Source organism: Haliotis cracherodii, unplaced genomic scaffold (assembly GCF_022045235.1).
Source record: "Haliotis cracherodii isolate W230 unplaced genomic scaffold, xgHalCrac1.p SCAF_15, whole genome shotgun sequence".
Lineage (NCBI taxonomy): Eukaryota > Metazoa > Mollusca > Gastropoda > Lepetellida > Haliotidae > Haliotis > Haliotis cracherodii.
Window position 1 is genome coordinate 16374743 of NW_027266270.1, and position 26884 is coordinate 16401626.

Consider the following 26884-nt stretch of genomic DNA (forward strand, 5'->3'; position numbering starts at 1 on the left):
CGCACTCAGCAATATTCAAGCTATATGACGGCGGTCTGTAAAGAATCAAGTCTGGACCACACAATCCTGTGATTGACATCATGAGCATCGATCCATGCAGTTGGGATATGATGACATGCATCAACCAAGTCAGCGAGTCTGACCACCCGATCCTGTTACTCGCCTCTGACAACAAGCATAGTCGCCTTTTACAGCAAACATGGGTTGCTGAAGACCTATTCTACCCTGGATCTTCACAGGTCTGATGTAAGAAGACACACAGAACCCTCTGTAAACTAAAATAATCCTTTGCCCATGGTATTGTAACCCTCAGACCATAGGAAATAACCCTTTACCCACATCATATAACCCTTTTCCCATTATTGACCCTCATAACAATAATCATAAATGTTAGAAAAAATTATCCCTTGTTCAGAGTATAAAAATACTTTGCTAACAGAAAAGTAATCCTTTGTCAGTGACACAAATTTCACTGCATACATGGATATAATACTTTGTCTACAGGCAAATATTGCTCATCTGCTGTTACCTCAAGTCAAAGTATCGCCAGGTTATTTATACTCGAGATGGACCTGGGTGCACAATAGTCCCTACACAACTAAACATGGACAATGACGGACTCATTCATACCACAGCTCACTTCCGACTGCACATACAGTAAATACATCTTATTGCACCCTTTTGTAAACTATGCACATGCATAAAATCATAACCCAATTTATTACCCATAGCGTTAGAAATAACCGAGTACATAAAAATCTTCAATTCTTACATGAGTTTTGTAAAATCAGTATGACACACATATGAGTAATAATTTCTTTACTATCCATCGTCTTAATTCTTTTGAGAGAGTTAGTGAGTGAATTGGGTTTAATGCTGCTTTTAACAGTATTCCAGTTATATCACGATGTGACAGCTTAATGTGGGAGGAAAGCCCGAAGTGGTGCAGGTCTCAGATGTTTACCAATTCAGGGAAATCCACGAGCACAGGTATGGTGCTGACAAATCGAGGCGAACTGGTATTCAAACCCACAATCATAGGTTTCTGGCGTGCCCAAGGGACGCAACTCTGCACAGCGAATCGCGGCGCCTTAGATGACTGGGCCACCCGTGCCCCCTTAATTCTTTTGAGCTCCCCTTTAGAAAAAATGCACTGATCATTATAGCTGTCCTAGAACACCAAAATTTGTCAAATGACAACGATCTTCAGCTATGACGTAATTTCTAGTGTGACGTCATTTTGACCTTACATGACAATAAGATTCAAATGCCGTCCAGATGCCGGAAACAATATACTGGTGCACAAGATGTGATATCTCCACTAGTCCACATAAATTTTTTAACTCGGTTAGTTCTAACAAGAGTTTGCCACTAACGTGGCGATATCCCCCGCCCCTGTTGCAGAATTTATGACATAGTTAAATCTAAACAAACCCTAACCTTTTTTATCCAAGGTGGAACTTGTCATGGAAAATGTAAAAAAAGAAGAGTTTGGAACCTAAGTCCATGATGTTGCCATGGAAACGTAAAAAAATAAAATGTCTAAAATTTCTCACTAGCAAAAGGCACCTGTTCAGCATGTACTTGACAGACGTGCAATGTTTCATGAAAACATATTGAATGGTTTCTGAGTTATGCTCCAGAAATGAAACGTGACGGACGGAGCCCGTTTCTATATCCCCCGCCAACTTTGTTGGGCGGGGGATAATAAATAGAGATAATATTACGAGCATGTGTCATTCTGATTTGACAAAACTCATGTAGAATGCATGTACAACTCTCTCCCTCTCTCATATTTTTTTCTCTCTGTCATCTTTCAAAATATATTACAAATAAAATGACAAAAAGTTACAATTCTGGTCATAATAGACAAAAGATAAATATATCAACTCTCACTCAAATTTGCATAAAATGGACAAAATGCCATCTTATAAAGACAATACTAATAATGATAATAATGATACACATGATGTTGTATATTTATTGATAGAAATGATAATGACTTCTTCATGGTCCATGAAACTTGTCCTTCAGACAAATTAAAATACATCCAAGGGATGGAACCCAGAGTTCCATGGATTTCTGAGCACTTGAACTACAATCTATGCTACACCAACCATTGTTACAATTACAATGTGGCACAGGTCATACACCACTGATACAGCCAGCCATGGATTATTAAAATACATATTTCTTACTGTTTGGGAACATTTGGGGTGAAATGTCTGTTCTAAAAATATAAACTAATGTGAATGTAAAATGTTCATTTACTTAATTTTTTTTATTTTAAACTCTTTTGTAATAAAATTTGAGTACATGAAAAATCCTCATCTTTCTTATAAATTTATATTGATGATTTTCAGTAATGCTGAATTTGATAAACAAATTCACTTTCCATGTTAAAAGATTTACATAAAAGAATCTAACACGGGGTGAAAATATCAGAGAATCTGATGACACATGGAAATTAAAACTTGAGAGCTATCGAAGAGATATGAATAAATTCCACAGGACATTAAGCTATATATCTCAAAGTATAGATGTAATAATTTCCGTTTAAATGTGAAGCTTGGAAGACAACAGTTACAATCCTCATAAGGAACAATTCTATGATTTCTATGTCATCAAAAACTGTAAATATATTGAAGATGAAAACCATGTGATGTTTAAATGTTAACAATATGTTAAAAATAAGAAGAAAGCACCTCTCGAGACATTACGTTGAAACACTATCTCTGATGAAAGTCACATTAAGGGTGTGTTCTTAGGGAAAGCCTACAATTTAAGAAACACCAAAAGCCCTATTTCTCATGAATTAAATGATGTATACCTTACTCCATCATGTGTGATCTATCATGCTAACGTACTAGGGTCCTGTGCCATGCTACTGAATACATTGTCTAACTTAATGAGACTTGCGGCAGTCTAGCATCCAATAAATACGGAATAAATACACAAGACTACGTTGTAGTGTAGTCAGCATGGTGAAGTTGTTTGACTGAGCAATATTTTCAAGATAGTTACTGTCCAAAATATATTATATACCTGATATACTCCACAATTGATTTTTAAAAACAATTTTTTGTTAAAGGTCAAAGTTGACGGTAAACCGAATAAATTCTCCCTGCTTTGGTCTCAATATTATCAACATTATTCAAAAAGAAAATGAACACAAAATCACTGACATATACTGGCAACATTTCTCCACCCCTGCACATTTAAAAATCATGAAAAATGCCATTCTTTTTCAGTGAATAGAACACAGACTTATCCTTATGAATTAAAACTGTCGACATGAAATTAATATTTTAAAAATAAATCTCAAACCCTGGTGATCATGTTATTATGATTATGTATGTACGACTTCTCGGTAGAATCTTAATCATGAATAAAAATGAAACCATTATGAAAAACTGTTCCATGGTGAACATAATGGATGACATAGGTCTGCATCAAAGGTGCTATCACATCTAACCGAACAAAACAAAACGTGGAAATGGAGACTGTAAATTCTTCCAATCCTATTCTTCACTCAACAATCGGAGCGAGAACACAATATAAAAATTGACCCTACTACTGTTGACCTTTGCCAAGAGTCTCTGCAATACAGCTTCAATTAGTGTTGCAAGAGTACCGTGTATCTTAAATTTCCCCAACACAAACCACAAACAGTTTAAACCACAAACGGTAGGTAAGTGTTTATCACCACTCTGACACCCCAACACTACAGTAACACTAGAAAATAAAGGGTTCTGATAAATAATTATCCAAACTCTTTTGTTAAATATACCTCCAAGAAGGGTGCTTTACACAGAACCTATCATATTTTAGTGTTTACAGTATTGAGTGACAGGTCCAAAACCAGAAAGAAAAACTTATAATTGAAATATATACTGAACAAAATATTCTTTTGTAGAGTAGACTGAGCGCACAATTTCATAAAAAAATCCCTCAAAATACTCATGATCCCTAACTTTTCTTTTTCAGTATATCTTTGATGGCTTAGAAAAATAACATGATACACCTTCAAAAATCATATAAACTTTTTCATATAATAATTTATCAAATGCACTGTCTGTTGTCTCTGGCCACTGTAATCTTCTTATAAAATCCTCTCAGAAGTAAGAACGGTATGTACGTATATAACAAACACAATACGAAACATCCTGCACTTAAAGCAATTATACCATATATGTTTTTGCCCACTAAACATGCCAAACCAAAAAAATTAATTATGACAATTAAAAAAAAAAAAAATGTGCTAAAAAAATTTCAGATGTGTTTTCATTTCAAATGACCACAGCTAATCGGGAAAAGTCTGTACACCTTAAAATAAGAATAGTGTGGTCTAATGTTCAGGGCCCTGTTCCACAAACCGATCTTAGTTCTACGTTGATCGTAAGCCTATGATGAAGTATGGGAGTTACGACCAACTTAGCACTAAGATCGCTTTGTTGAACGGGTTGCAGGAGCCTATCACAAAACAGATACAATGGCTAAACAAAAGTGAAAAAATCCACTGGGTAATAAATTAAATGGGTCTTGATAACCAACCAATCACTGATATGAGTGGATTATCCCCTTCAGGTCAAACTTGGACCATCCCATACATAGTATGGGTGATTCCATTTTCACATTGAAGGGGTTAACCGTTATGAGATCATATATGCATTGAGGTATGGAGTTGTAAATTCTAATGCTTTTATATTATAATTAACTTGTTAGTTCAACATTGATAACTCTACATATTAATAATCAATACAGATTCTCAATTACAAACTTGAAGAAAAAGATCCCAATTGTAAGGCGAAATGGATACCTCATCACTGTAAAACTTCCTGATTCTGTTTTCAAACAAAAAGTAGATTAGCTCCAGCTAATGATGTATTCTGAATGCTCTATCACAGACTAACTTCGCAAATAGGTTTGGCATTTGCAACAGAGCTACAGATAAGCAGCATATTTGTGTAAAATAACCCTACCCCCCACCCCAAATATTCAAAACCCAATTACTTTCAATTAACTTGTGTACCAAAAAGCATGCATTAAATGAAAAACTCAAATGTATAAAAATAGCTTGTGTAAATTCCCAATGAAGCGTTTTCAGCATGCGTACAAAGGAGCTAATTTCCGAAACACAATTACGAGCTAATTTACTTTCTGGGTCAAGCCCATTTATTTAGAACAGTTATATACATCTAAAACATTTTTCATTTTTTTCAAATCTTAAAAAGTTCACTAATTTGGGGAAAAAAACCAATAGAATGATGAATAGATGAGTGAAAAAATATTGGTAACCCAATGAAAAATGTAATAACCCAATTAAAATAGAAACCCTTGAGTAAAAACTCAATTGCTCCAAAAGTTATCTGGAGCTCTGTTGCAATGATTTGGTATAAATAATATGGCTATATGTTTTAGCACTCATGTGCTGAGGAGATTCCAGTCTTTAAACAATGTGTGTGGGTCATCAAGAAAATTGAGTCAAAACTGAGTTAGTGAGTGAGTGAGTGACATGACAAACAGACAAAATGTGTCCCATCTGATCATGTCGTCATGTCGTGGCTAATGACTGACACATCGTCATGATGCAGACATGGGCTTCGCTTCAGGGCAATACTTCGCGAGGTCTTCTCCAGCTCGTTTCAACAGCTCTGTAGCCACGTCACCTGAAAATGTACATTGTTGAGTTCATTAGATACAAAAGGTCAACCTGTTTTATCCTTATGATCACAATGTTTGTTTGTTTCTTGTTTAAAGGGGAAGTGTACACGCAAAAATCACTTTCTTTCTTTTTCTAAACAAAACGCAATTTTAGAATTAGTTAGTATCTGTGTTTGAAAATATACACTCATTTTTTTTCACAGTGAAAGTAGGAAGCTCACAATAGTGTGAAAGTGATATAACGTTATGAGGCCTTCGTTTTACGAGCGAAATAGGCCTGAGTTATCCCCCTTAGATTATGACGTAATTGGTGCCAATTCAACTGGGTCCCTGTCTATTCCAGAGTTCCAGATAAGCCTTTGGTGTTGTGGGTATTTTACCCATGCATTTTAAAATCATTGGGTATCAGTAATTCTATCTGCGTATTCAAATTTCTGTTACCCACTAGTTTTTACAGATGTGGGTATTTAAGTTAAATATTTAAAAACACTATTCATCTAGTCCCTGCGAACTGGTGTCGTGTGGGTTCGAGAGCTTTATAGGACTCAAAAATACCACGATACTTCCAAAAGAAAGGGTGATGGCAAATGATCATGATGTAACTGTCATCGTGGAGTTTGGCAAGGTTGGCGGAATGCCCGTTTATAATTTCAAAATAAGTTGCTGATTTGCGGTAAAACAACATGGTCTACGACGTACTCCGACGCAGTGGTGACTCAGCATAACACAATTCTGGCTGGCATCTGAGATGCTAGAATCACAAAACTGTACCTACACCAGTGAAGCGGCAAAGCATGATGACGTCATAATGTTTATCAATTGGCACCAATGACGTCATATTGCAAGGGGCATAAGCCATGGTGTTTTTGTTATGGAAATAGAACACTTGGTAAATGTGAAAAATATAAATCGTTTTAGTGCAAAAAATATGTTAATTAAATATGATGTTTTTATATTTTTGTCTATGACACTTCTATCATGTCTATGTTAACACTTTTAATGTGGAAATAATACAACAAAAAATGGTTCATTTCCGTGTGAACTTGCCCTTTAATGACACTCAGCAATATTAAAGATATATGACGGCGGTCTGTAAATAATCGATCTTGGACCAGACAATCCAATGATTGACATCATGATCATTGATCCATGCAATTGGGATACAATGAAATGCATCAACCAATTGAGCGAGCCTGACCACCTCTTACGATCCTGTCAGCTGCCTCTACGACAAGCATTTGCACTGGTGCACATACAATTTCTATGAAATCGGTTATTTCTAAACCTGTGGGTAAATGGGTATTACATATGAATCAGCTTTATTATGGTTAGGGCAAGCACAAAAGATAACAATCACCAGGGCCCCGTTGCTCAAAGCGATCATAGCACTAAGACCATCATAACTCTCACACTTTAACAGAGTTACCACAGTTGTAGCGCTATGACAGTTTTGTGGAAGAGGCCCAGAAGATCACTCATGATCACTAAAGATTACACAAACTGGTTGATGGCAATAATATGGAACCTTTCATGGAATTAAAGTGCATAAAAACATGGAATCGTAAATAGTACAGCTTGATAAATCAGAATTGATCAGTCAACCAGGGTAGACATCATTGGCCATATCCAGGTTGTCTGCAGCTCATTTCGGAAGTCATCTTCCCGCGTAAACTGACTATCATAGTCCAGTTTCCGCCATTGCCAAACTAGGTTGGACTTAAGGAGTTATATTTTGGGTGGACTAACGAGTCCAGTTTGTAAACTGCCTGTGTACCGTCAACTGTGCATGGACAGATATTTCACATATCGTTTTGTGTTTCTAATCAAGGCGCTCACATGATTTGATGCACTAAGCTATGTAAGACCCAATTATTACAAGATAGATCTTCATTATTGATCATACTGTCTTCACTGGGCGCCAGTATTTTATTCGAAGCAATTGCAAGTGATATCAGACTGGAATCTGATTGGTCAATAGGAGCGATATAGAAGGGACATAACTCGTACTAGCTCGGGAAGATGGGACAAGTGGTTAAATAAGATACCTAGATTTTAGGATAAAATGAGTCGGTCTAGATTGTTACTAGTCTCTGACCAACGGACAAGCGGGCATGTCTAGCCATGATCTATAGTATTAGTGAATAATGGCTATGAAAATCTTACAGGTCATGAACATGTTGAATGTTATATTGTTGCAGTTTTGCCATACACACATTTAAGTATCATCATGATCATGTACAATATATGGAGGTTGAAAACATAATGCATTTCAGGCTAAAAAAATAATAGTTTTGGTTCTCAGGCCGTGACCACATCATCATAAAGTCTGCTGCACATTTTGTTTTTTATTCCATTTTCAAAAAAATTAAAATCCTAATATTTAAAAACTATGCAATCCAATATAGCATGCAGTTACTTCCCTGTACATGTGCACTGCTTTGATGCGCATCTTGTAATATGGTCATGGCAGCAATAGGAGTTTGTATGCCTGTTTATGTAGGGAGGCCCATTCCCAGGTTGATGGTACACAACTGTTTATTTGGTTACATACTAGTTAAGTTTGAATATGCAAAAAAACCACCGCTGCCCTCACTATGTTTTCAAAAGTCACTGCCTGCATGGCCCGAGAAACAATTCTTTACTTCTTTTATGCCTTATACTTCTACCAACTAAACAATGTTATGTGCAAGGAGAAATCTACCAATGATACACTGAATCAAGATGGGTCTACTTACTGGCAAGCTGACAATTCCCTTTGGATGGCTTATCTATGACAGCGATTTTTCTTTCTATTCGCCGTCTGCATCGTTTTGTTGGTGTCGAGGAGCTGATTGGCTGGATTGGAAGCGATGCTGATTGGCTAACACTGTTGTCTAGTTCACATGTTTGAGTTGGACACTGGTTACTGGTGCGAGCTAAAATCTTCCGTGCACGTTCTAACACTCTGTCTTCTGCCAGACCTGAGTCACTTTGTAAGAGATCACTGTCACTGGGCTGATCGAAGTCAGAACACACACGTGGACAATCTTTAGAGGTCACACTGTCCTCCAACTCATTTTGATCTATACTGGACTCGGATTTGAAAGGCAGAGAGCTAAACTGACTGGTCAGATTTGTATGAAGTCCTGTATCGTGATTGGTCATTTGGAGACTTGCAGTTTGGTATCCTGTGTCCTGATTGGCTGAACTAGGCTGGGGTGCATAGTCGCTAGTTGTGTCCATGTCGTCAATTGAGATGTCCTGACCATAGTTGAAGGTGTAGGTCTTATTGTCTACTTGGAAGTAGAACCCATCCTGACTGGATGAGTCGGTTTCCATAGCAATGGATTTCCTGAAAGCCATCACTGGCCCTCTAGTGGCAGGATCTGTAGCACCAAGGGAGGGAATTCTGTTCAGTTGTCTGCAGTCTTCCGCTTGTGGTGTTGACGATTCATCAGCTAGGTGCTCGGATCTGGGTTCTTTAACAAAAAACAAATCTTTAATTAAATTAGATGTATTCAGAAGTCTGTTACCAGGTAATCTAAATCTATCATAAGCAATGAGGTGAGGTGAGGTGAGGTGAGGTGAGGTGAGGTGAGGTGAGGTGAGGTGAGGTGAGGTGAGGTGAGCTGAGTGTTGACAACAGATAACAATCCAAGGGATAAAGCTACAATTAGCAAGGGTTGAAAATGTTTAAAACCCAACACAAATTGTGCTAGAAAATACTGGAATAAAATACATTTTCCTCAAGGTTTAAAAAAACATGAACAAAATTGTTGAATATTCTGAATAAATTTGTGTTGTGTATTAACTTTAATTGTTCTGCTCTCGCTTTCAGAGAAAATAACTGAATGTTTCAAAGCAAGTACCGAAAAAATATGCTGTCCGTTATGAAAAAAAATCAGAATTTATTAAACCCCTAATTACTGTACCTGGCAAGTATGAAGCACCCAGATTATCCCCCTCCTCAGAAGCGGGCTTGAATGTGATGGGAGACACATCTGGCAACTGGTGTTGCTCGTCCAGTGTTTCTCTCGCTATTTGGCAGATTGGTGACATGTTTGGCACAGACAGGGGTGATGGACGTCGGTGTGAGCCACTTCCCTCCCCAGATTCACAACTAATCGGAGACATGTCCGGCATGGGTAAGGGAGATAATCTCTGTCTCACATCACCTCTGTCCTTAGGATCACAACTAATCGGAGACATGTCCGGCATGGGTAAGGGAGATAACTGTCTCTTTATGTCATATTCGTCATCAGGATCACAGCCTATAGGGGACATGTCTGGCATTGGCAAGGGAGACAACCGTCGCTTGGTATTACAGTTAAATGAAAAGCTTTCTTCCACATTTGGCACTCCACATCCAGACGACCGACAGAAGGCACCTGGAAACAAGAGAGAGGTGACTGAGCATGGAGAAAGAATTAGTTAATGCTCATCTGAACTGTGTTTTAGCTTAATGTTGTGGGTTTGTTTTATTTGTTTGTTTCCATCTTCCTGCGGCAAAGGTGTTAACTGACTTTATAAGAAAGTCCAGTTTCTTAACATCTTTGCCGCAGGAAGATGGTTTGTTTGTTGTTTAACGTCCCACTCAGCAAGATTCCAGCTATATGATGGCGGTCTGTAAATAATCATGTCTGGACAAGACAATCCAGTGAGCATCGATCCACGCAATTTGGATACGATGACATGCATTAACCAAGTCAGCCAGTCTGACCCCCTATCCTGTTAGTTGCCTCTTATGACAAGCACAGTCGCCTTTTGAGGTAAGCATGGGTTGCTGAAGACCTATTCTACCCCAGATCTTCACGGGTCTTTAAATTGTGTGATTCAAACTGACACTTCAAAAACACGAAGAGCACATCACAGTTTTCGAATCAGAAATGTTACCAAAACAAAAAGAGTACACGCTTAATCTATACACAATTTCTGAAAATGGTATTATTACCTCTGTTTGAGCGCTTTTTGTTAATGGGAGATAACTCTGGTGAGGCCAGGAAGTCAGCTTCTGATGATGTTCTCCTGAAGAATGGTTCAGAAGGACCTTTGATGGGACTTGACGAAAACTGACCCTGTAACGAACAAAGCGAGAAATATGAACAAAAAAATAGGTGGAAATACCAGTAACAGGAAATCAAAAAGTTCTCTCTTCAAACTGAAATCTTTTTCTATTGTTTTTTTCTGACTCAACAATTATGTAATTTTATGATCAATGGCTTGGTTGGTGTTGCCCAACTATTGACTACATTTGATCATCAGGACATCACTAACAAGTCATATGCTACACGAGGCATATATTACCGATGATGACGTCCTGTACGTCTGTTTGTCCCATTCTGGTGTGGTCTGCGCTAGAGGTGATGATGGTGGAGACTCTTCTAGTAGCTTTGTTTCACTCCTGTAACCATGGTAACAACATAGCACGCCATCATATAGGATTCAAGGCAAGAATTAAGGTAATTTAGGTGAGGTGAGTAGTGTTTTACGCTGCTTTGAACAGTATTTCAGTTATATCACAGCATGTCAGCTTAATCTTGTTAAATTAGTTAAACGTTTTTTTTAAAAATAATTACTAAAACGTAAATTTACCTCAGTTCCACTTTAGAACTGACAGAAACAATATTTTGGTTATATCGCAGCATGTCAGCTTAATGTGGGAGGAAAGCCAAAAGTGGTGCAAGTGAAAGGTGTTCACCAATGTGGTCAATAAACCTACTTGACAGGACTTAGAGCTGTGCTTGTTTCCCCTTGGAAGAAGAGTTTCCGTCGCAACGAGGATGTGCTGAGAGCTTCCTGATTAGTCTCCTCGGTCGCTTCAGCGTTCATGTACTCTCCTGGGTGGCAAATGCTTGTGTCAGTTGTATGCATGATTGAAGCCATTTATTAAGGAGTGAGCTAATGTACTATTACGCCTAAGTCAGCACTATTCCAGCTATATTAAGGAGGCCGGTAGACATGATAGATGCACATCTGGCATGTACATGATGAGGGGCTTAGATTGGAATTTATTTAGTTTTTGTTTCATTTGAATTCACATCCTAAATCATCAATTCCATTTTGACATCTACTCAGACCCATGAACCACGACACTGGGTAATCACATCCTGAAAGTTTGGGGTGAAACGATACATCTGTTCACCGGTGCATCGTGAGTTTTCATGTGACGATACGATATGCGATCCATTTTTTTCTGTATCAATACAAGATGATACACTTGCTGATGTAAATTACTTACTACTCGTTAAATGACCCCTGACGTTTTTGTCAGTCAGATATCGCAAAATGTGTTGTAATTAGCATTTCACGTTCACTAATAAAAATAGCAGCTACAAACATGTGTCCACAGCTAGCTTTTCCTTTTGAACTTGCTCTGAAATATTTATTGTCAAGAAGTTTGCATCTGATGCAATGTGCGTATCGCAATACGTATGGTATCATGACCTATGTATCATGATATGTATCGTATCATGACCTTGCTGTATCGTTTCACCCCTACTGATAGTTAGCTAAGGGCTCTGGGTGATTATATGATTTATGTGTATATTGTAATAGCATGTGCCACAAAAGTGACCCTTGGCGTCACTGAATTCTGCAGATCCACAGCAAATTCTCAGCCCTGGATACTCAAGGACTTAAAATTCAGTGGTCGAGTTGAAACTTACGTAAAAGAAAGATAGGGACTCACCCAGCACGCTCTGCATGTCAAAGTCCACCGGCAGGGACAAGGTTGTTTGACAAGACACTGGAATAAGAAAAAGGCACATAGAAATATGAACCTTGGATTTGAAACCATGATCATAGGTTTCAGGCCTTACTAAGGGATGGAACTCTACACAGCAAATAGCAGTGCTTTTGGCAACTGGGACACCCATGCCCCCATTTCCTCTCACGAAAGCCTTACTGAAACTCAGCCCTTTATAGTAAGTATATGAGGTGAGGTGAGGTGAGGTGAGGTGAGGTGAGGTGAGGTGAGGTGAGGTGAGGTGAGGTGAGGTGAGGTGAGGTGAGGTGAGGTGAGGTGAGGTGAGATCAGATTTCATGTCGTGTCCAAGATGATTGCACTTATATATATGGTGACGTGCATGCACATGTGTGTGTGAGTGTGTGTGTAGCTGCTTGTACTAGTCTGGACTAATGCCGATTTTATAATGCTATACCCCACACAGACACAGTATACTATCTCCGAGTCAACCAGTCCTTGTTTCAGCCCCTCAATGCCAAGCGTAACAACAAGTACCATCTTTTTATGTCTTTTCGTGATCAAACCCCTGACCTTCCGCTCTCAGGGTGGACGCTCTACCACTAGACCACAGAGGCGGCCCTTGTAGCGAGAAGGGTAACATCGGTATTATGGATGGGGAGACACTCACCTTCCTGACTTTTGCGGAGCTTGTTCAGCTCCTTCTGTATGGAGCCTTGCAGATCCTCCGGAAATATCTGCATCGGTCTGTGTGCTCCTGCATCACAATGTCACAACAGTTATTGAAGGTCATTAGAGGATTTCAGGGCAGAAAAGGTCCCAAGTACCCTGTACCGTATCTCAATGTCACAACAGTCATTGAAGGTCATTAGAGGATTTCAGGGCAGAAAAGGTCCCACGTACCCTGTCCTGCATCACAATGTCACAACAGTTATTGAAGGTCATTAGAGGATTTCAGGGCAGAAAAGGTCCCAAGTACCCTGTACCGGATCAAAATGTCACAACAGTTATTGAAGGTCATTAGAGGATTTCAGGGCAGAAAAGGTCCCACGTACCCTGTCCTGCATCACAATGTCACAACAGTCATTGAAGGTCATTAGAGGATTTCAGGGCAGAAAAGGTCCCAAGTACCCTGTACCGTATCTCAATGTCACAACAGTTATTGAAGGTCATTAGAGGATTTCAGGGCAGAAAAGGTCCCAAGTACCCTGTCCTGCATCACAATGTCACAACAATAAGCTCAAATATGAAACACATATGTGATGGTGAAAACATTATTATTGCTGGAACCATAAATTCCGTTTTTTATCAAGGAGATCAGGGTCACTAACACAACCTACCTGACTGGGTGTGGGGGCACTAACAGGACCTACCTGACTGGGTGTGGGGGCACTAACAGGACCTACCTGACTGGGTGTGGGGGCACTAACACGACCTACCTGACTTGGTGTGGGGGCAATAACACGACCTACCTGACTGAGCGTGGGGGCACTAACACGACCTACCTGACTGAGCGTGGGGGCACTAACACGACCTACCTGACTTGGTGTGGGGGCACTAACCTGACCTACCTGACTGGGGTGTGGGGGCACTAACACGACCTACCTGACTGGGGTGTGGGGGCACTAACACGACCTACCTGACTGGGTGTGGGGGCACTAACACGACCTACCTGACTGGGTGTGGGGGCACTAACACGACCTACCTGACTGGGTGTGGGGGCACTAACACGACCTACCTGACTGGGTGTGGGGGCACTAACACGACCTACCTGACTGGGTGTGGGGGCACTAACACGACCTACCTGACTGGGTGTGGGGGCACTAACACGACCTACCTGACTGAGTGACTGGGTGTGGGGGCACTAACACAACCTACCTGACTGGGGTGTGGGGGAACTAACACGACCTACCTGACTGGGGTGTGGGGGCACTAACACGACCTACCTGACTGACTGTGGGGGCACTAACATGACCTACCTGACTGGGTGACTGGGGTGCAGGGGCTGATGTACTTCCTCTCTGGGGCGTTCCAGGGGGAGGGCACGATGAGTTGGGAGGCAAAGTAGTGAGAGATGGCCTGCTGTGCTCGCTCCTCCGCCTCTCGGTCCAGTCTGTAGGGAAGATGCAACAAGAACGCATTGAATCACTTCAATCACATTCTTAAATTGTATATTGTCATGTACAGCAGCATTAAGTAATTTTATACAAGAAATGATCATTTGATGATTGTCCTGTCAGGAATTGTCATGTCACCCCATACAAAATCAGCAGAAGGGATATTGTAACTATTTCACCTCACATACTTAAAAATGAACTATATCTGAAATAAAAGATATGTTTTACTACATAAGTGCAGACATTTCACGATTTCAATCAGTACTTACACTTGCTAGAAATAAAAACAATCTCTGTTTTGATACTTCTAATGATGAAACAATAAACCCTGCTAATGTGACCTCCAATAAGCCAGCTCCACGAGGTGCTACTTATAGGTTAGACCACAAGGACCTAGTGTCCAATCGTTGAAATGGTTAATTAAACCACGAGTGGTCAAACATACTTAAACCCAGGCCTCAAAGTTTAAATTTATACCAAGCCATATGGCTACAAGTATTGTTTTCCAGGTAGCCAGGAGTAAAATCAAGAAGTCAAGCCAATATTGTAGGTAGCCAAAAGCATTTGAAATTATCTTTTATCAAATAACTATTATAATACATATACAAGTTATAGCACTAGTCTTTGAAATTGTATATTAGTGGAAACTACTTGAATTTTGTTATTCATGTTATTTGTGATTCAAACAATGATGCAATTTATGTTACTAGATTATTTAGGTATATCCTTGCTTATCCAATGAGTATTGTCACCTGTCATCAAGATAAATGATAGGGAAAAAAAGAAGTTCAGTCATTGCCAAGTGGTGTTTGACTAACAATTCAGTTAGTTCGACCACGACAAAGGAGCCATGGTTTAAAAAGCTATAGACAGACAGGCAGTCTGTCTGACAAATATTCAGATTGATTTGAAACTTAACATGTAACTGTCAATTACCTGGTTTCAAATGACCTGGTTTCACGACATAGTGCCAGGGACATATATTGCAAAGATATAGAGGGTCATGTGATTCTCCTGGGTGTGGTAATCGGACTCACTAACCCGTGATCATGCTGTTCCGGCATGTCCTCGATGTTCGCAGGGTTCAGGGCAGCAATGTGTTCTATTGACCAACGGAACGTTTTCTGAAACACAACAGTTGCAGAATATACATAAAACATTGATCAACTGTCAACTAACATAACTAATCACTTCCTGTGCCATGAAAACAATGTGTCCCCTAACTGAGGCCTAACTGTTTGATCATAGGAAAACATGACCATAAAATCGAACGGTTTAAAAGTTATTCCAGTTATCTTGCGACTGATAACAGGATTGAGTGAGTGAGTTGGGTTTAAAACCTCTTTTAACAGTATTCCAGTTACATCACGGCGTGTCAGCTTAATGTGGGAGGAAAGCCCGAAGTGATGCAGGTCTCAGACGTTTACCACTTCGGTGAAACCCACGAGCACGGGTATGGTGCTGACAAACCTAGAAACATAATTGGGGTGAACCGGGATTCAAACCCACAATCATTGGTTTCTGGGGTGCCCAAGGGACATAACTCTGCACAGCGAATCATTAAACAACAAACAAATAAATAAAACATATATGCAGGGATTTATCTATGTCAGCCTCGAGTCTGGATGAAATGTCAGTAATAACTAGGGCTGCGACGATACACCAACTGTGATTCAATACGTATCACGATACATTTGCTCACGATCGGATACATATGATCTTTTCAAAGACAGTATTGTCAAATACCTGGCACACTGACAATATACAGTTGGTATTGTCAAATATGGCACAATGGACAATATAATTTAGGTTTTCATTATTAAACATGCTAAATAGTGTTTGGTGCAATAGTTATTAAAGCAAACATTTAAAGTATGTATGGATAGTTTTGACTTAGCATGCCACTGTGATTGATACTTGTATTGAGCAGTAAAAATTGCGATCTACTGATGCATTGGCATATACCGTATTTTCTCGAGTATAGTGCGCACCCATGTATAATGCGCACCCTACTCTAGCGGTAGTCCAACCACAATTTAAGTACATGTAGTAGGACTTTTGACCTATAGAAATGCACACACGTTTCATTATTTCATAATTGATAAGTAAATTAGACCTACTTACAGTATTGATTTAATAAAACAATGCACAGCCACACAAAAAATGTAATTGAATTCTGAGCAGCATGTCTTTGCATCATAGAGAAATGCAGTCAGGAACTATAATGACTTAGTCAAACACTTATCATATGACGACGTTCATTGGCCAGATCGTATATATATTCCTCATATTACATCCCTTTGTTATAGTTCCTCGACCATTCTTGTTGATATGACTTATTGACTTTTGCCATTGACTTATTTCATGTCTTTCGTCTAAGTCATTAACCTATTTACAGCTTTTTGTGTCAAAATCACCAGACACAAATTATGATAACCGGGCACTAAAAGATACACCATCCGTACATAAATGTGCATCCATTCCACCTGTTCTAGCATGGCTGCAGGTTTATATTGGTAGGCAAATTTGAGATTTTTAAACATGTTAACTAGACGCTTCCTTTGCTGAGGTGTGTAAACATCATGATTATAAACATTGCATAATAGCCGCTGATAGCTGTATTTTTGTAATCAGAGCTTCAGATAACTTTTTGAGCAATTGAGTATTTACTCTAGGGTTTATATTTTAATTGGGTAATTACATTTTTCATTGGGTAACCAATATTTTTTCACCCATCTATACATCACTCTGTTGCATTTTCCCCAAATTTGTGAACATTGGAAGATTTTGAAAAAAATGAAATAATATAACTGTTCTAAATACATAGATCTAGGCTTGCCTCGGAAAGTAAATGACCTGGTAATTTTGTTTGGGAAATTAGCTCCGTTGTACGCATGCTGAAAAAGCTTCATTGGGTATTTACCCGTGCTGTTTTGATACGTTTGAGTTTTTCATTTAATGCATGCGTCTCTGTACGCAAGTAATTGAAAGAAATAGGGTTTTGAATATTTTTTAGGGGTATTTTATGCAAATACGCTGCTTATCTGTGGCTCTGGGAAATAATCAGACCCAAAAAAGGAACTGACACCCCCAATCCTATGGCTTAGTATTTCATGTCATACAAAAAACGATTTTCGATAAAAAACAACGGCGTTGATTAGTAGTGGGGCTAAACACCGACGCATTGGTGGATCGCGATTTTCTACTTCTCGATACAAGTATCGATCACAATCGCACACTAAGTAAAAAGTATTGATTCTTACCTTAAATGCATTCTTTAATAAATGTAACATTAATTACTAGTGAAAAGATAAATAGTTTCATCCATTGCGCCATACTTGAAACAACTGTAAATTGTTAGTGTGCCAGGTATTTGGACCATCCTGTCTATCAAAAAGATGGCTTATGCACCACAGATAAGAGCACATGCAAGTATCATGATACATACTGGATCACGAGAAAGGTATCGTGATACGTATTGGATAGCACAGTTGGTGTATCCCCCTAATCCCTAGTGTTGATGGTGTTTCACAAAGTTCTTCTGCTTACACATGTTAAAGGCAAATATTTTTGTGTGGTACAGAAGTCTTGGAACAAGCTATATTCTGTATGTTTCTCTGCATGTTCTGTGGTAAAGAAATCTGTCACAGACGTGTGTTTATAATTAAGGGGGACCTGCTCCTCGGGCCTTGAATTGAGTACTGAATCTGGTAACCCTCCAAATTTTCAACTTTTAACTGGAAGGTTATGACAAGGACAACTTGACCATTGTTGACATTCATGTTTAATTTCAAACTGTAACATGTGTTGTGTATTCTAAATGTTGCGATATGCATAATAGAGAGTGAGTTGGGTTTAATGCCGCTTTGAACAATATTCCAGTTATATCACAGCTTAATGTAGAAGGAAAGTCCGAAGTGATGCAGGTCTCACAAATTATACTACTTCGGTGAAACCCATGAGCACGGGTATGGGGCTGACAAACCTAGAAACGTAATCGGGGAAAACCAGTGTAAGCTGCCAAAATCTATCCCCCTCCTTAAGTGAGTATGGTTTTATGCCACTTTCCCCACCCCCTTTCAGGGTATACCGGGGTAGATTTTGGGGACTTTCCAGAATCTACCCCTCTTTCCCAGAATCTGCCCCAGGGGGTATAATCTGGGAGTTCCCAGAATCTACCCCAGGGGGTATAATCTGGGAGTTCCCAGAATCTACCCAGATGTAGATCATAATAAATTGTTATCGATTCCAAACGGCCCCAGTGAGTGAGTGAGTATGGTTTTACGCCGCTTTTAGCAATATTCCAGCAATATCACGGCGAGGGACACAAGAAATGGGCTTCACACATTGTACCCATGTCGGGAATCGAACGCGGGTCTTCGACATGACGAGCGAAAGCTTCAACCACTAGGCTACCTGACCGCCCTTCCAAATGGCCCAAGAATCTCCCCAGGTATACTTTGAAGGGGGAGTTGGGGGGTATACTTTCAGACTTCACCGGGATTCGAACCCGCAGTCATACCCACAGTCATAAGTGTCTGGTGTGCCCAAGGGCACAGGGAGTTGCTGCACCTCAGATGACTGGGTCACCTGTGCCCCTGGTATGCCTAATAACATCAATGACATCTCATACGTGCTACTTACTCCATCTTCTCCTGCAGGTGTAGACATGACAGTAAACAAACCAGGACTGAATCCTGGGAAATGTACACGGTCACCTGTCATGTCAAAGGGGTTGCTGATCACATGACTCTGAGGTGTGAGATGATTGGTTACTCCGGGATGCAGCCTGGAACCACTGGGAGTTTTGGCACGGCTGCTGCTGGGAGTGGACCCAGTGTTTCTGATCGGAGTCTTGAACAAGAGCGGGCTGCTGCAGTCAGTCTGAACCGCCATCATGGAGGCAGTCTTATGATATGGACTAGACAGTGCATGCCGGAGATATGTGTCTGAACGAAGTCCACAGGTTCCAAATCTGACATGGGCTGGACTTCTTTGAGATGTGCTGGGAGTGTTGGAGTCCTGTGTTTTGGAAAATGGAACAGGACATCCTCGGTGAGGACTGTCAGTTTTCTTGTCCGGGGTCACATTGTTGAGATCGAAGTGGGGCACAGGGGTGAAAATTGATCTGGTATCCAAAGTTTCACTGGTACAAGACTCTGTTTCCATATTATCGCAAGCTTTCTCTCTGAAAATGGAATGTTCTTGGTGAGTGGATAATGCCTATTCTTAGCTGTATAACAGTAGATTGGAAACAATGGAAACTGGAACAGGTGGTGAAGGTGAAATGGGGTTTAATGTCGTGTTCAAGATTATTGCTTGGTTGGTTGGTTTGTTGTTTAACGCCCCACTCAGCAATATTCCAGCTATATGATGCCGTCTGTAAATAATCGAGTCTGGACCAGACAATCCAGTGATTGACATCATGCCAAGATTATTGCACTTACATAGTGATGTGTGTGCATATGTGTGTGTGTGGCTGCTTGTACTATTCCGGACTAATTCCAATTTGATGGTGCTAGCACACTGAGATACCACGCCACAGCTTAACCATGTTAACATGAAAACCTCACTCAGACACACTATACTGACTTCGAGCCGACAAGTCCATGTTTTAGCCCCTTAATGCCTAGCGACAGACAGGGTAACAACAAGTACCATCTTTTAACGTCTTTTGGTATGACATGGCCGGGGATCGAACCCTGGACCTTCTGCTCTCCCCGGCAGATACTCTACCGCTAGGTCACTGAGGGGGTTGAATGATTTAAGTGTTAGATGTGATACTACTTTGTTACATACATTAAGTTATGAAGATCTTGTTCAGTTGACAAAATGGTTGAGTAACTATTTAGTATCTCATTACATATATTGGAGATATTGAAATTGAAGTACATTTGGGCATGTTGGGTGATGGCAGAAAATATTAGAATTAGAATCGGTGACTAATCACACCAAACTCGGACGTAAATTAAAATAAGATGGGCAAAGCAGAACAATTACCAATATAAGAAATGACACTGAAAAAAAAGTCTAAATAGCCCTTCAATATTCTGTACAGCAGTACCTTCAGATGATATATATATATATATATATATATATATATATATATATATATATATATATATATATATATATATATTTAGGATACGTTTTTATCATTTTGGGTCTGTAGAATTTACTGTAATTGTGTTGAATATTATTAGCAGACTTATAGCATGCCACAACAGTACTAGTGAATTAGTAGCATCTAACAATGGTACATTGCCACGTTGGTAGATAGGTGGCCAGAAAAGACAAATAAATTCTATGTTCCAATTCCAGTCCGAATAAATCACACACGTGTGGATGTTTGTTATCGTAATGTTATTGGTAGATCAAACAGAAAACGATTATACAATTTATGATACTTAGGTTTTCTTGTCTTCATGATCATGAACATCTACATATAACATGCCAAACTCCACCTTGGAGTGTCACCTTTCGTAGAGCATATTAGTTGTTTACATGGGGAACATTTCAACCTGTGGCATGATCTTCAGAAATCCCATTCACGTGTTCAGTTTTACACTTTCACTGAAGATAATGCCACGGTTATCACAGATCATCAGCAAATAGACTATTTCATCAGAATTGAGAGTGAATTTGTTCAAACAGGAGTTGAAATGAAGTACCATTTAAGCGTATCGTTTGTAAACATTCACGGCGAATTTGTCCAGACTTGCTCCAGGGTTCCCGTCAGATTTTGAACTGCCGCTGCTTTTGCAGCCAATGAAATTGTACTTCCGGGTTCCTCAATACTTGATGTTCTAAGATTATACTCATCTATATTGAAACTAGATAAAGAAATAGTTAGGAAAAAACACAGAAACGCTTAAGTTATACAACGAGTTTTATATTTGAAAAGTGTTCACGTGTTATTTATGAATATCGATGAGGTTTGCAAAAGTATGTGTGGGGACATTGCGTTGATAAATTCTGAAATAAATTGTTTCTGCAATTGTGGGCACTTATAAACATTACGTTATTTTGTCTTGATTTTTTTGCGTGTAAGTGATGAAAACTTCAACGCATGGAGATGTCAATTTTATTTTCACAAATAATTTACTGCTGTACAGTCCTTGTTTGAAAAATGGCGGACACTGGTAGATCGAGAGTTCCCTCTGCTCGAGAAACCATGGAAAGTAAGCCCTGTTTTAACGCCATATCTGCAAAATCACTTGGGGACATAGCTTGGGGAGAATAACCTTGCTGTTCAAAACAATTCTGACCATCTGACGTTGTCCTAGCTAAGTTGCTAATGTCTGATAATCTTCAGCAATTCAGTATCTTCACAGACAACTTAGCGGATCATTCAGATATCCTGCCCCTGGTTGTGTTATATGAGCTAGGCTAATGAGTTAAACTCGAAAACTGCGAAACTCATTTTGATGACAGCAACACTCTGACGTACCTGCTTATCATTGTTTTCTTTGAACAGTAACCCGTCAGTCCAGGATCTTGTCTTATGTCATTTACATAATAGTGAACTTGGGGTAGTACAGCACTTTAGAAGAGGGACCTTTTCATATTCCAGTAAGCATTGTTGGTGGTAGAGGATCATCAAACTCATGTTTCCAGTTTGGCATGGCAGATGAGTTTATTATTACAAATTTACGTTACCTAAAGCTATCACACATTATCACTGATTATTCATGCTACCTTTTTAATCAGCATTCATTAAATGCATGTGCAGATAACTTACCTCTTCCCTAAAGTCACAACTACCCTAAAGGACAGAATGGGGTATTTGATTGGAAAGGTACACATACTAATCCTAATGATTGTAAAGAGGCCGTTGATTTCGAAGGTCTGCCTGACCCTGTTCAAACTAGACTTGGGCCATGTGAAAAGATGGAGCTTGATTAGAAAGGGGTTCCAAAGGCAAAGTGAGGATAGTGGTTAGGATAAGCTTGATCAAAACTTAAGAATTGACTTTCACTTTGTGTGAGTTCATTGGAGTATGAACTTTCATAGAGTAAGGGCCATACACTTCAGTGTTCTGGCTATGTGACAATGATGAGTCTGGACCAGACAATCCAGTGATTGATATCATGAACAATGATCCACAACACTGGTGCACAGTGATATGCCATCAACCAAGTCACCGAGTCTGACCACCCAATCTTCTAAGTCGTTTGTACAACCAGCACAGGCATAGGATCATTTCTAATCTGGAATTGCCACAATCTAAGAATTTTTACAGTCTTTCATCACATGCACAAGATAGCCATCAATGGGAGGGACTGGGCAACTACATGTCTCTCCATTATTCTGTCACCTTTTTGTCTACAATGAGACATGATCAAATGTGAAAATACACATTCATTTCACTTACCATAATCAGTATTGGCAACATAACAGTACCATGCATCTCTCCTTAGGTAGCCTTGATCTGACCACATGTTGACACATAAGTCTTACATGGCTAATACAGGTTTTCCCTTTATATGTGTCATGTTCTGAAATAGGGTTTTTGTTGTTGCAGCCCTAATGGAGATCTCCAAACTGTTAAACACAGGACTTGACGGGGAGACGCTGGCGACTTGTGTACGTTTATGTGAGGGTGGTGTCAACCCTGAAGCCCTGGCACTCGTCATTCAAGAGTTACTCCGGGAGTCAAGTGCTGTCAAGGTAATGATGCAGTGTAACTTCGTCCAGATAGTGAATGTACTCCCTTGCCTCTGTGAAGATGTTCCCTGTTAGGATAAGTACCAGGAATGTTTGCTTGTCATGAAAGGCAACTAAATAGATCATGTGGACAGGCTTGGTTACTTGGTTTGTGCTATGTGATTATACCAAAATATCGTAGGATGTTATTTGTATTATCAATCACAGGTTTGTCTGGACAAAGCAGGTCATTTGGATCATAGATGTACTTTTTCTTTGAAAGACACACAAGTTTATTTAGTTGTAGTAATTATATATCTTATCCTCGATCAGCATTCAATTCAAGCTGAGAACATATGGTATGGAATATTTTACACAGGGATTTATGGAAGCATTTTCAGCATTAGACATGTTAGAAATTGGCACTAGTCCTATAGTCCTTGCCAAACTGCCCAGTAGTCATGGTAGTTAAGGTATCATAAGTACTAGTAGAAATTTGCCATTTTTAAGGGTTTTGCTACATGTTATTGTAAGGACTAGTGGACTAAAAATGTTAGTTTCTACCACTGATTTTATGAGGCCGACATTGGCCTGAGGTTGAGAGGAAATCTCAGTAAACATTCCAGAATTACTATTCCCCAATTCAGATTGTCATAATTGTGACTCATTCTTTTAGCATTGCCATTGTTTGCACAGGTGTCTTATTGTTGCATTAAATGCGGGGTTAATATATCTTTAAACATGCTGAAATTAGAAAAAAATAATAACTTATAGGATTCCCACTTTTCCGAAATAATGAGTATTGGTATTTCTCCTAATTTGCCATGTTTACTTGAGACGCTTAGGTTATGACCCTTGATAGATCCCTGCTTCAATTACTAGTAATCAACTAATAGCTATGTTGTAATTCTGTCAAGAACTTCATTGTTTATGTTTTGGTAGGCATCTGAGAGTTCTGGCCAGTCCTACTCGTGACACTGATGTGTTGTGGGGGAGCATGGACAGAGTGTGATGGTGTGGATGATGCTGTGGATGCAGAAGCCAACATCAGCTGTCAACAACATCATGATGAAGTAGCACTGTACAGAAAACATAGCGCGATTCATCATACGTGGACACAATGTGAATATATTCAACATGTTCATGGACAGAGAGTCAGTCCTGCATATAGTACAGGATTTGTGGAGGAACACTGATTTTGTTACAGTTTTATTGATAATCATGCTTGTTATTGTTAAGATGTAATTGTATATGCATGTATTAAATAAACACTGTATCATTAGACATTGTTCTGTTGTGAATTTGTATCAATCTATTTAATGTTTTTCCCATCTTCCCACGAAAAGGAGTTCACTGACTGTATCCAACCCTGGTGGGAGTCCGTCACAACTGACCTCAGGGGGTAGTGTAGCGACCAGGGATCCCCCACCCCCGCATACGGCGCCAGCTCCCCGAGGTTCCCAGTCTACCCTCAAGGCCACCAGTACCAAAGTCCCAGCAGGAACTAAACTAACCTACAGACAGACAATCCCAGGAGGTGTGTGATCCTAGATAAAAGTGTGCAGTGACTCGAGGATTAGCACTTCATCAGGCGTTTCATCTTCATGAGGCAAGGGAATTAACTGACTGTTAAAGTCCAGTTTCCACCCTTGCTGAACTAGGCTGGGATTTCTGGGATTGATCCATGCGCCACCAGTGGCTTTTACGAGTTATGTCCCTTCTATGTCCCTCCTTTTTCTCCTATCACTTGATATTGTTTCAAACAAAATGGCAGACCCAGTCAAGATGATCTGATTGATAATTAATATCTGTATTGTGAAAAAACAGGACTTTATTTGTGAAGTGAATCAAATCTTGTGAGTACCTTGATTACAAACTTGAAAAGATTGGGAAATAATTCTGTGGACATTGAGTTCGTGGTACACATGCTTTGCAGATACTGCATTGACTAAATCGAGGTATCGATTTCACTAAGCGATTTTGATTGGACTATGCATAGGACTCATTAGTCCAGTCAAAATGTAACTCCATAATTCCAGCCTAGCTTGACAAGGGTAGACACTGGACTTTTATGGTCAGTTAACTCCCTTGCCTCAGGATGATGTGTTTTACCCCATAGGGATTCCATGTGAGAATAGGACGCTAACAACCTATGCAGATTGTAGGAGGCAAACAAATGGACTGGGTACTCACTCTCAATGACTTGGTGGATTGTGTGTCCATGTATCCTGACAGCATGGATCTTTGCTCACAGGGGGCACGGGTGGCCCAGTCATCTAAGGCGCCGCAATTCGCTGTTCAGAGTTGCGTCCCTTGGGCACGCCAGAAAGCTATGATTGTGGGTTCGAATCCCGGTTCGCCCTGATTATGTTTCTAGGTTTGTCAGCACCATGCCCACTCTCTTTGGTTTCACTGAAGTGGTAAACGTCTGAGACCTGCATCACTTCAGGCTTTCCTCCCACATTAAGGTGACAAGCCGTGATATAACTGTTATACTGTTAAAAGCGGCTTTAAACACAACTCACTCACTCACTTGTTGCTCACAATATCAAACACTGGATTGTCTTGTCCAGACATGATCACTAGTATTTACATGCCATTGTCATATTGCTGGCATATTTCTGACAAAGAAGACAAATAAGTAAGTATTTTATGTTGATTCTGTGAAGGAGATTGAATCTGGAATACAACAATATGAACCAGCATCAAAGAACCAAAAGGTTGTACACAGTAGTGTGCATGGTCAGTTTTATAGTGTATAGTGTCAGGCAGTAGAAGGTGCCATAGACGAGAATACATGCATCCTATGGATACAAATTTATGAAAGCTTTTCAGGGCCATTTGTTTTTTATTTTTTCTTGAAATTTCAAGATACTAACTTCAAATTTCAACTTAGTAACTTCAAATTTCAACATAGCATCTTCAAATTTCAAGTTAGTATCTTACAATTTCAAGGAAAAAACCAAATGGTCATACAGTGTTATAGAGTGATAGCTGTTTATGTGTTTGGAGATATTTTACCTGGGCTTCAATTAATTAATGCTATTCATTGTTTTAGTATTAACCCAGTCTGTATCCAATTTTTCTGAAATTCCACTTTTGTGGAGCACATGTGTTGATCCTGATCCAAGTGAACCAGATTTTTTAGCCTTGTGAATTGACTTTGTGTTCCAGACCCGACTTTTTTCAACTGTTATTAAACGCACCAATGAACCACGCAACATACAGGGATTCCATTAAAATTGGACCCACTAATATTTTCCCCAATATTGATATATTGGAACTTTGTATGGTATCTTGTGGGTGGAAACCAAGTACTGGGAATATTAATATGTTTGTTTGCTGTTTTTGTTGTTGTTTAATGTCGCACACGGCAATATTCCAGCTAAACGTCAGTGGCCTGTTAATAATCAAGTCTGGACCAGACAATCCAGTGATTGATATCATGAGCATCGCAGTTGGGCTCATTGACATGCATCAACCAAGTCATCCAGCCTGACCATCCATTCCGTTAGTCGCCTCTTACAAGCATAGTCGCCGGCAAGCATGGGTTGCCGAAGACCTATCTACCCCGGGACCTGCCTCTATTATTGATAATAAAATATTATTGCCGAGTCTAAACACTCATTCATTCTTCTTTATAGAGAGACCGCCTCCGTGGTCTAGTGGTAGAGCGTCATACCTGGTATGGCTCGGAGTCAGTATACTGTGTCTGAGTGGGGTATTCATGTTAAACTACGGCATGGAATCTCAGTGAGCTAGCACTATAAATCGG

At 39.6% G+C, this 26884-nt stretch overlaps 2 protein-coding genes across 2 annotated transcripts; one reads left to right on the plus strand and one right to left on the minus strand.

The window, feature by feature from the left end:
• Nucleotides 1-5583: 5583 nt before the first annotated feature.
• Nucleotides 5584-21190, minus strand: LOC139462316 (uncharacterized). The gene is made up of 12 exons (XM_071243952.1): nucleotides 21135-21190; nucleotides 19108-19651; nucleotides 15505-15587; nucleotides 14326-14459; nucleotides 13017-13103; nucleotides 12332-12388; nucleotides 11363-11480; nucleotides 10948-11044; nucleotides 10595-10718; nucleotides 9576-10031; nucleotides 8400-9122; nucleotides 5584-5669 (listed from the first exon to the last, which is right to left on the minus strand). The coding sequence occupies exons 2-12, from the start codon at nucleotides 19630-19632 to the stop codon at nucleotides 5584-5586; spliced, it is 2490 nt and encodes an 829-aa protein (XP_071100053.1). The 5' UTR covers nucleotides 19633-19651; nucleotides 21135-21190.
• Nucleotides 21191-21574: 384 nt separating this feature from the next.
• Nucleotides 21575-24391, plus strand: LOC139462321 (mitotic-spindle organizing protein 1-like). Its single transcript, XM_071243956.1, has 3 exons — nucleotides 21575-21644; nucleotides 22988-23133; nucleotides 24052-24391. Exons 1-3 carry the CDS (start codon nucleotides 21593-21595, stop codon nucleotides 24082-24084), a joined length of 231 nt encoding a protein of 76 aa, XP_071100057.1. The 5' UTR covers nucleotides 21575-21592; the 3' UTR covers nucleotides 24085-24391.
• Nucleotides 24392-26884: the final 2493 nt, after the last annotated feature.